This window comes from Orbicella franksi, chromosome 6 (genome assembly GCF_964199315.1).
Source record: "Orbicella franksi chromosome 6, jaOrbFran1.1, whole genome shotgun sequence".
Taxonomy (NCBI): domain Eukaryota; kingdom Metazoa; phylum Cnidaria; class Anthozoa; order Scleractinia; family Merulinidae; genus Orbicella; species Orbicella franksi.
In genome coordinates this window covers 23,621,607-23,632,852 of record NC_138150.1, presented here as the reverse complement: position 1 = coordinate 23,632,852, position 11,246 = coordinate 23,621,607, and the positions used below count along the sequence as shown (strand labels likewise).

Here is an 11,246-nt window from a genome sequence, read left to right as displayed (position 1 = left end):
TTCTGAACTGTGCCCTAACGCCAAAGCTAACTTTGAACATTCTCTCTGTATTTCCATCACATCAACTGGTTTTGCTGTGGCTAAAGATGCATCATTCAAGCTTTCCATTAATAGTTCAAGAAATTGTTTCTTACTGCAATTTGAATCTTGCGGAATCTTCACTGGATTTCCAAGCAAAGAAACTTGTTTCACTAAAAGCTTCTGTGCAAGACTATAGTTGTGATGCTTTCTTGCAAGTTTAGCTGTTGCCAGCTGTAATGACACCAGTTCACTCTTCACAAGATCCTGATGTTTTCCCACTGAGGAGGCGACACAATGAAGGTTTGAACAAAACCGTAATGCCTTGATCAGGACAGCACAGTCATGCTGAGTGTGGTTTATAGTGAAAGTTCCATCTCCTTGGAGAAATGATGGAGATACATCCTCCTAATAAGAAAAAAATAATTCAGTAATGGGTTAGGAGCTATTGTACTTTGAGGCATCCAGGCCTCATTGTTATCTTTTCTCGAAGACAACATTTTCTTCTTCAGTTCCTTGCCCGGGGAGGGGGGCAGGGAAGGGGAGAATTGGGTCAGATAACATTTTACTCTTGACATAAATTTCAGGTGGTAAGCTCTGACAAAAAATACCAGCTACATTACTACAGTTATACCTGGTGAAGTGCTGTCTCCATGATATTCTCTACAGTAGTAGCAAATTGCAGCTGAGTCATGTGAGAAGCAGAAACTTCTAATGGCCAACCCAGCGTTCCCACTCTAAGCACTCCTTCAGAAAGGGATGTGGCATGATGGATGCATTCCTTGATGGCTTGACTGTAAAGAAAATAAAGTAAGGAAATGTCAAAATGCAAGACTTGGAATTGAAACTGTGCATGGTCCAGTTGGAGGAACAAGTATTGTATATGGTAAACCTTTCTTAAATCTAGAATTTTCAAATCAAAGCAACAAAAGCACTGCCAAGTATTTAAAAATACTCACAACATCATAGTCAATGAGGAATAAACTATGCTGCTTAGCAATTCTGCAGAATCAAGCATTTCGTAGAGCCTAGCACGTTTTGGGATTGATTGAAAAAGGATTTTAAAATGTTCAGAGTCAAACATGTGGTCACAATACTGCAACTGATGAACAAATGACTTGTGAGCTAAGGTATGTATGACTGGAATGGCTTCAGACAAGTCTTAAAACCCTGGATTTGTTGTTGTTCTCAAACTCATTCATGAAGTTTAACAAAGGAAATTGTGATCGTGACAGTGTTTGGATATCCGATCTCAGATAGCATAGATTCTTTATGATTTCATTTTTCTGTTTTCTTTTTAGTTTTAGGTTTCACTGAGAAGATATATTAAACACTCAAGTCAGTGTTTGACCTCATTTCCAAAAACCTCGAAGTTTGCCAAAAATACTTTTGTATGAGTCCTATTTTCAATTTTCTTCTTGGTGTTTAGAAGTGTGGTCAAATGTCAAATCAAATGTTTTTTACTGTGGTCAATGAACTTAGTTACACCTAGCTATTTCACAGGCATGTCACTTAGGCTGAAAAAAAAAATGTATCAACTAAGCATAATAGGCTTAAAAATCCAAGCTGGTGGGAGGCAGACCAATTGGCTATTTATAAACATGACCATGGAGTAGAACTAGGGTCTAGTGAGAAAAACAAACTCCAGCTAAGAGGCCAGAGCAGGACTTGAACCCACGACCTCCAGATTTCTAGCCCAGTGCCCTAACCAGTCAGCCATGCTGCCTCCGTCAAACACGGTCTCTCACGTTTGATGTGTTACTTTAACCACTCACATGATCTTCTGATCCTTTGTGTTGTTATCTTTTGTCTTAGCTTTCAAATTTCCTGATGTAAAGAACAGCGTCTGAGCCTGAATCAAGGATAGTTCAGCTGTCTGCTCAATATTGTAAGGGGCCCAGACTGGAGTAAATGTTGTGTCCGGATGATTCAGCTTCACGGACCAAGCAGACTTGGTCAGATTCTCAGTCAGTGAGTTCAGTGCTGCTCCAGGGATCAGTCGAAGGTGGTTCCGCACTGATATGAAGTCACATTCCTCAAATTTGCTCAAAGCTCTGAGAAATAAGGTTGCATCTCATAAATGAAACTAGCATTTAGATCTTATCGAATGGTTATTTTCAGTCAGTTGTAATTGTGTCCTTATTCTCTCTACTGGGATTAAGTAATTAAAAATACTACTGCTATTCAAATAGCCAGCCCATACATATACATTGCCCAGAGGTTATTTACAAAATAGCAATGTTTTCTTGCTTACCAAAATCTAATTATTAGATTACATTCACTCTCAATTTCTGTGAGGTGACAATATCGATTCAGCCCTCAGCCTCAGCAACTATTGCCTCACAGAAATCTTGAGCTCATAATCAAACAAAGGAGCACACAAAAAGTAAAGAAAATGTTACTAAGCAAGGCTTACTTGACGTAATTCATGTCAACGTTTGCCATTAGTGAATGCTGTACTTCTGAGTCTGAGCATTGTTTTCTCAGGTTATTCACATGCTTCTGCCAGTCTGCTACCTCATTCCAAGATGATAACTTCATGTAACAGTCTGCAACCTGTGAGAGAGAAATCAATGTCAAACATCTGATGATAAGAGTTTTCATGAATAGATATAAACCTGTTATTCTCTGTGCTTCTAACTGCGAATTTATCATTTTTCTTTGCTAAAACAAAAGCTTGATATTTAAAACCTTTATTATTAATAAACAAGAGTTTTTATAGGCTTAGCCATCATAGTATATGTGCAATTATGCCATGCTCTACAAATATGGTAAGCACACGAACATTTTTAGGGAGCATTTTTGTCTATATTTTACTTTTAGTTTCCTATATTTTGGGGGCATTTTTTAATAAAACAATTATTTCACACACGCTTGTTGGATATGAGACAATATTATAGCCAACTCAGTGTTACATGCCTAGTTGGCTGTCATCTCATATCCAACATGCACTCATGAAATAACTGTTAATTTTACACTAGGCTAATAATCATATTTTCTTTTTGATGTTTATCACCGTATAATGATCCCTCGAAAAGTGATTTCTTTAGCAGTTACACAAATCACTACCACCCACACAAACATTTGTATTAATTAATCAACAGCTTTCCAACATCTTTTTGATGCAGTCAAAGAAAAGCAGGAAGAAGATTGGACACAACAAAATGTCCTTGTGTGATATATCCACATCATGCCAAATTGCCCTAAAACTCTGAGAGGCCAATTGGCTCAGGAGTGAATAGAAGAGGACATTTTCTTTCCTTAAAATTTAGAAATGCATAAACAGTTGCCGATTTTAAATCACTCTCACACACAAGTACCTAGTGCTGTTTAAACTGTACCTCATTGACAGGGAATGTTGTCACAGCAGTACACGATGGAGGTGCATCACCTGTCTTTCTTTCCTCTTGGTGGCTTTTCTCTTTGGTCAACATCTCTTCCACAGCTGACTTGTTTTCTGTTGCTGAGGACTCATACCTTAAAAGAAATTGAATTTTCTTTAATTAAGGTAGTCTGACACCAGTTTCCAGTACATACGATTTGATGGATCAATACTACCACTGTTTTTAAGTGGATATCATTGGTGAACAATTTGTAGGCATTTAATGATGTTCTGGATTTCAATAGCAACAGGATAAACCATTTAACACCCTTAAATTTTAGCTTTAAGTTCTCCAAAAATCAAAAACAAGCTTGCTGAATCCTTTTTTTTTTTTTTTTTTTACCAAGTTGCTACCAGCATGTTGAGACAAATTTTTGCAAAGTTAAACAATCTCTTGATGGTTTTGGAGCCACCATAAAATTAGAGGTTAAGACACTACGTTTATCATTTACATAACACACATGAAATTGCTACGTTACCAAATATGTGGGTGATTTATCAAGCTGAATAGACAGAATGAGCCATTCATTAACCAACCTCCTCTCATATGAAAATCTCGCCTTGCATGAAAATGGCACGAAAAAGGGCTCTTAAATTTGTGCACGAATTGGGGATGCCCTTGGTTTTCCCAACCTAACACTTCTCAAGCCTAAACTTACCAGCCCTTGGCTTTCATTATTGTTCCATTCATCCAAGAGAACTTTTGACCAGAGACCTGTTCACACCAGGCCACTAAACCAGTGATAGCATGAGCACTTCTCAGTTCACACAAGGCTTGAGCTGTCAGTAATACAGCACTGTCAAACTCTTCACCCTGAAATGAAATGACATTGTATTGACCATCTTTAGTGCAGATATTTTTGCAAAACACTAGTTCAAGAAATGCAGGCCTTTTTGTCATAAATATGACATGATCTAATGCTTATTAATGAATTGGGGTTGGTGGCCCTGTGTTAGAAAAACAGCAACAACATCAAACAAATTCAAACACTCGTTTATTACAAGAACTGTTTAACACTTTTAGTCTTGAAAGGTAGATAATATCATCTACCAATAAATCAGTACCCAATGAATAGCACAGTTTGTGTTTTATCAGGACTTATTCACTGGATAGTGAATTAGTTAGCAGAAAGCGTTATCCAGGATTGGAAAAGTGGGCATCCAAAATGTACTATAGGGTCTGCTCAAACAAACAATTTATAAAGCAACATGTGAAAAATAAAACAACTTTCTTTCAAAAGTGAGGCATCATGTGCATTATGTAGATACATATCTGGCTAAAAGGCTACTTTGAGTAACCAGACCCTGGTGGGTGGTGCTATCCCCTATTTGAGAAACCTGGCCCAGTAGACAAGTTTGTTAATGTCTATTGCCACCTACATGACTACAAGTATCTGAGGCATTTACTTGTGATCAAACAAACCTGAGTCACACTTTGCAATTGTCTGATTTTATTAATTGCTTGTATGAATATAGACTGAATTGGACTCCACTCAGTCCCATTACCATTATAATCATATCTGTAACAAAATTCTTGATCATGATTGGATCTCTGCACGCCTATTTGTCACGCAATCGGCACGCAATCGCATGGGTGTCCAATTACAGGTATCCAATTTGAACTTTTTGTAATTGGATACCAATATGATTCACACATGAATTATGTGTGCTTTAATGGCTTCCTTCACAATGTTTCCTATAATTTTCAAAACTTATGAAAAGCGCTACAGACGTTTTTGCTCAAAAGAACTTCCCAGATGACATTTTTAATTCCGAAATTTGTTATAGAGACGATTAATTAGTAACTGAACCTCATGTCATAGAATTCAGGGAGTAATCATGCTTGTATTTTCAAATCGGGCTTGTGCTTTGCGCTCGTCTGATTTTGAAATTACTTGTGTGATTACTCCCTGAATTATACTCCGCTTGGTCCAGTTACTATTACTTACATATATAAGACAAAATAACACTATATACCTGAGTATTTCCTGCAGTCTTCATTTCTTGCAACATTTGAAATCCATGCCAGACAGTTGCTGCAGGACAGCCACACACCAAACCCACACTCATCACTGGTTTACGCACTCTAGTAAGCCACTCAATACATGTGCTTCGATTTGTGCGGAAAAATACCCGTACAGACTGAAATGTTTATACAGACTTGATTAATATCATGAGACCTCAAACCTTGCAACTGAACCCTTATTGAAATCGTACAGGGTATCTTCCATTCAATAGGATTTCATTGATACATTGATGTATTATGTTGAAGAAATAATATTAAATGCTATTTCAGCAACCTTCAAAAATATTTCAGGATTAACAATTTCAAAAATCTCTATCACAGATGTAAGATAAAATCCACCCATACAAAATTCAATTTCGTGAAAAAGATCCTTATGATGATAATTTCATAAACAATAACCATGCACCAAACAATTATTTATGTAACTGTAAGAAAAATTATTGTAAATTTAAAGGATTCAGTCGTGGTATTTTGAGTTATTTTGTCCATGACTATACAAAATTACCCTTCATTTGAAGTAAACCTTAAAGTACATGTAGTAATATACTAAGATAGAAAAACATCAAAGAAGTATTCATAAACCCTAAAGGAACAAGGATGGTTAAGGGTGGAAAAGATTAACATGGATTACAAACGACGACCTTGAAAAATTAAGGCTATAAACCGTGATGTAGCTCCTTTAAAAACATCTAAAATAGTGAAGGGATAGCCCTTCAACTGTACCTTGGGTGGCGAGGGTAGACCCACTACACATCCTTCATAGCCATTGTACATAAGCTTTTCAAGGTTCTCTATAAACTGTAGCAGCAATACAGACTGGAGGTGGTTGACATAAGGTTTGGATTCAGCAGCTACTAAATCAACAAAGACAAAATAATGTAGTTTTCCCCCAAGATAATGCTATGGTTTACAAGCTACATGTAAGGTTGTCTGCAGTGCATTTGGTATAACAGAGCTGTTTTATAGTTTTGATCCACCGGTAGCCTTCATTTTGACACATGCATCAATAACAAACTTAAGGGCTCAAAAAACTTGAAGTCTAGCTTGCCCTTGGGACAAGTAGCTCTCAAATTTTGCTTGCCCTGGGCAAGTCCTAGTTTGCTCTTTTAATGATTTATTCCACAGACGACTTACCTTATCCCTTGTCCACTGGGCAAGTGAGGATAAAAAGTTACTTGCCAAGAAGAAAAACCTACTTGTCCAGGACAATGTGATTGCACTTTTGAGTGAATTGTATCAACTATAGGCACGTTCACTAGTAAATCAAGGGTCCATCAAACATGCTCAGCCATAGAAGGTGTTTGGGGGTTACAGCCCGAACTGACAGTGCTGCGTAAGGAAGCAAGTCCTCTAAAGATATGAGACTAATTGCAGAAAAAATATGAAAGAAAAATTTATACATAAGATGAAAAATGAATTTTAAATTTATTATACCTGTTTCATTTCCCTCCTCCTCCTTGGCTCCTGGCTCTTCATGCTTAGGTTTGCTTTTTTCTTCCTCACCATTTGCATCCATCACAAACTTCTGCAAAGCACCTGAAAAGAAAACCAACTTTGAAACTGAGATTGTTTCTGGTTTGTCTCTTTCACTTTACTCAGGAATACCAAGTATGACAAGTTACATATCAACCTCATTCCTAAGGATCACATATAACAAGACCTACAACAAGACCTACATTTTAAGACTTGAATTCACTGTCATAAAACAGAGTCAAGAAATGTTTGTCTCAGTGAGAGAGAGGGGGGGTGGCAGGTTAAGGAACACCTGGAAAAGGAGGATGTAGGTTAACAAAATCAGGTTGCCCTGAACTGAAGAGAATGACATACATGATGGCCAGAACTGAGCATTAACGCTAAAAAAGGAATTCAGGAGAATATTGCTAAACAAACCAATAGCAGACCCCCAAAACAATGATCAATTGCCTTTCAATTATTAAATAGCAATGTATATTGTATGAAGACAGCAATTTTTACCTTCTATTGCCTGAAAAGTTTCCTGAGCTCTACCAAGTGGAGTACGCAGACGCGATAAAATGCAGAACTGAGCAGCTTCCCACGTGGCCCAAAACCAAAGCAGTGATTCACACCTGTTAAACTGGAGAACAAACCATCATCAGAACTAATGTCTACCAATAGAAAAGGTTGAAAACAGAACATGCAAGAAAATTGTAAAACAAATGTACCAGTAAATTGTTTCATTCCCCGTGTGAATCTTTCTTTGTGTAAGACATACCTGAACCATCTCTGTTTCTGCATACTTCTGAACTCTGTTGCAGCTGTGGAATAGCCTCAACAACCAGTCGACATTTGGCTCTTTGCTGTAAGAAGACACCGATTCAATCGCAAACATCTTGGTATCATACTCAGATTAAATCAAGCATAAATTCATATTTATGACAACAAATGAGATTCAATACCGTGATAGCACCAAGGCTAAAAAGTGCTCAGAGTTTGTCAAAGTTATTAGTTAGTAAAGAAACTAAAGTGCTGCTTCAGGGAACAAGTAACTCTAAGTTGGGAACCAACTAGAAGCCTAATAAAGGTAGATTAAATGCCATAGAGAGTTTGTGAAACTGATGTTTCAGGCATTAGCCCTTTGCCAGATCTTTGTGACTTTGGGGCTTATCCTTGAAACCTCAGCTTCATGAATTGCTAAGGGGATTAGTTCACCTTTGAAAGCTCAAATTTGAAAAAAATTAATAGTTCAATGTCTGAGTCTGGCAGCTTGGATAAAAACAGGGAGAATCAAGTAACAGTGGTATTATCAAAGGAAAAGGGATGCACATCTAGTGATACTCACCTAGGTAATACACCTGACAGAATAAATCCCATCACGATTTGAAAATCATGAGAATGGAAAGAGCCAGATGGTGGCTTGACTGTGTGACCTTTACGAGCCAACCACACATCACTGCAACTGGTGACCAAGGGTTTGCCAACATCTACACTGCCTCTGGCTTGACCAGTTCTTGATTCAAACAGGCTCTGGCTTATGGAACTGCGATTCACAAGCACCAAAACATTAACAAATCTTAAGGCGGTGAAATGCGAGATACAAAAACCCTCAACTTGTTGAGCAAAATTGTTTCATTGCAAGTTTTGGGTCGATGTTTTGCATTTTTCACCTCACATGATCAACTTGTCGTGCAACAAAAACATTTGTTGCGGGTTGAAGAAAGTTGTTGTGAAAAGTAAAGCCTCGGTCTAATTTGAGCAACAAATTTGCTCATGCTGTGTGACAAGTTGAGGGTTTTTGTATCTCATATTTTGGCGCCTTTAATTATAGGTGCGGCAAAAATGATGCTATAAAGTAATAATGCTATCGCAACTACCACAGGCTGCCTTTACCACTAAGAATGTTACTAACCTTGTTAAAATATCTGTTGGTAAAGCATTGATGAGCTGTTGGTAGTTCTTGCAGACTTCTCTATTCACATCCATCAGACGGACAGCACAATCCTCAAGGAATCTGACATTACACAGGGAACAATCTCTTACTAAGTGGCACCTTAACCATTTTCTCTTGCTTGACAATGCACATGTTAATTAACAAGACTGCAAACTGTGTTCAAAAACAAACAGTGGAAGGACTTACTTTCTCAGGCACTTGGTTGATAGGACTTTCAAATCAACTAAAATATTCAGACAAAGAGAAACTTCCAATGATATGGTGGGATTATGGTCAAATGCTGTTGAGAGAGATTGACAAAGATCGAAAAACCTTCTTGAGATCAGAATGACACCAACTTTCTAATACTTTATAACCACAAAATATTAATTGCTTGTTGAAGCTTTGTCTGACTAAGTGTAAAACAACTCATATTCTGATAATTGAATGGCTTAGTGCAAGACTGACGTAAGTGACTTTTTCGGGTGAAAAATGATTTTTTTGTTCAAAAGCGCCCAAATTTTTGCATGTGGTCTCCAACGTAATAGGAAAACATTGCCTTGTGTTTGTATTCCTTGTTTTTTTGCCTGATGTACAAAACAAAGTGGAAAGTTTACTCGCTCAAAGAGGGGATCTGGAAATGAATTTCTTCGACTACGTTGTGACGTAAGCTTGCGTTTGCATTATTTTGGCGCGCAAGACAACGTCAAGCTTTCGATCAGACAAGTTGAAACCTCACCTGTTGCATGAAGTCCGCTTATTTGACTCATATTTGCGCCCGCCTGGCGGTGAAAGGACTTCATTAAGTCCGGAAACCCGTAAGTCACTAGCATATCTCAAAGAAGCGAGATGTGTTGTTGTTCCAAGATCGCTAAGCGGTCGAAGGCACACTGAAGCCAGGCGAGGAGTTTGAAAGCACTTCTCATGCCAAAAAATGAGTCGATGGCGAGAAGTGGCCCATTTGCCAAATGTTGCTGTGCAGAACGTTTGGAAATAAAGAAGTGCTTTTAGACTCTAAAAAAATCTGTTTAGTCGGCCCGTAGGCCTTGCCGTGTTGAAGTTGCTCAGGGATATCCCATAATAATCTTTAATGCATCTCGATAGGTCTTGTCAGTCCATCTCAGTCGGCAATGGAAAACGTGACAAACTTACATTTCGCTCAGCCAACGGAATATTAATTGAAAAAGAATCGACGGAAAAGATTTTTTTCACTGAGAAAAATAATGTATTACTTCATTTAGACAAAAATAGCCCTAAGCCCCGATTCTTTCCAGGAATAAATGGCCAATGTTTTCATGTAAGAGAAATGATTGATCCAAAGTCGCGATTGTTGACCATTGTTGTGTTACAGTGTGACAGTTGACCTTTTGGGAACTGGGGCAAACAAACGCCAATCATATTATGGACTAGCGGCTTTCGATCGCTTGCCTTTATTATCATGGAATCCCAATGGAATGATTCGTTTGTGAGGTTAGAAGATGGCGAGAGAAAGAGACAACAGTGTAAGTCTTTTGTCTTTAAATATGCCATTCCTTTTGCTATATATTTTCCGTTTGTTTTCAGTTTTCCCGCTTAGATTCAGTTCAGTGTTTTCACAAATATACAGGGTATTTAATTATCGCAGAGACAGAGCAATTTCAGATTGACTCAGCCGTTCAAGTACTGTAATTCGGAAAAATCATCTCTCTTCGAATGTCAAGCGTTAATTCCTTGTGGCAACATTTCACGAAATATGTTTTATAAGGTATTTGTTGTTCGTCACGCAGTCAAAGTAATGGCAAGCTGCGCTGTTATAGCTCATTGAATTTCAAAACGTTTTACATCGCAGTAGCACCTATGAAATGCCGCATTTCGCCAGTGATTTTCACTTTTTTTTTTTTTGAAAGAATGCAAACCAAACTCTTTTTAGTTCTTAAGGAGTTTCATATTTTCACTAATTGCAAAACGTTTCACGAAATATGTTTTATAAGGTATTTGTTGTTCGTCACGCAGTCAAAGTAATGGCAAGCATCGCTGTTATAGCACATTGCATTTCAAAACGTTTTACATCATCGCAGTAGCACCTATGAAATGTCGCATTTCACTAGTGATTTTCACTTTTTTTTTTCGAAAGAATGCAAACTGAACTCTTTTTTGTTCTAAACAAGTTTCATGTTTTCACTGATGGCAAAACGTTTCACTCTCAGAAGATAGGTAAGCACCGCTAATAGACACTGGTCGTTGACTTTATTTAGATTCCCGATCATGCATGCTGTGTTTATGAAATGAAGCGTTTTCTTGTTTTATTATTTTCCCTAGGCTAGCACCAAAATAGAACTAACCCTATCATAAAGTGTTTAGATACTCTAACCCTAAGCCCTAGTCCTAGCCCTAGCCCTAGCCCTAGCCTTAACCCTAAACCCTAGCCTTAGCCCTAGCCCTAGCCCTAGCCC

At 37.9% G+C, this 11,246-nt stretch overlaps 1 protein-coding gene across 4 annotated transcripts in view; it reads right to left on the bottom strand.

The window, feature by feature from the left end:
- The window catches only part of LOC145489909 (serine/threonine-protein kinase SMG1-like), a 66,174-nt gene that overhangs the window by 37,660 nt on the left and 17,268 nt on the right, over positions 1-11,246 (bottom strand). For 2 of the 4 annotated variants that reach the window (XM_081468989.1, XM_081468992.1), the window contains exons 21-34: positions 9,022-9,115; positions 8,794-8,895; positions 8,227-8,424; positions 7,660-7,744; positions 7,401-7,521; positions 6,861-6,962; positions 6,150-6,280; positions 5,378-5,542; positions 4,060-4,214; positions 3,360-3,495; positions 2,435-2,574; positions 1,794-2,072; positions 653-812; positions 1-426 (exon numbers count right to left, since the gene is read on the bottom strand). The exon at positions 1-426 is cut by the window's left edge and continues 440 nt beyond it. In XM_081468989.1, coding sequence (XP_081325115.1) covers positions 1-426; positions 653-812; positions 1,794-2,072; positions 2,435-2,574; positions 3,360-3,495; positions 4,060-4,214; positions 5,378-5,542; positions 6,150-6,280; positions 6,861-6,962; positions 7,401-7,521; positions 7,660-7,744; positions 8,227-8,424; positions 8,794-8,895; positions 9,022-9,115 — 2,294 coding nt within the window. The remainder of the gene's footprint in view (positions 427-652; positions 813-1,793; positions 2,073-2,434; positions 2,575-3,359; positions 3,496-4,059; positions 4,215-5,377; positions 5,543-6,149; positions 6,281-6,860; positions 6,963-7,400; positions 7,522-7,659; positions 7,745-8,226; positions 8,425-8,793; positions 8,896-9,021; positions 9,116-11,246) is intronic. The other 2 variants (XM_081468990.1, XM_081468993.1) reach the window with 1 other exon arrangement.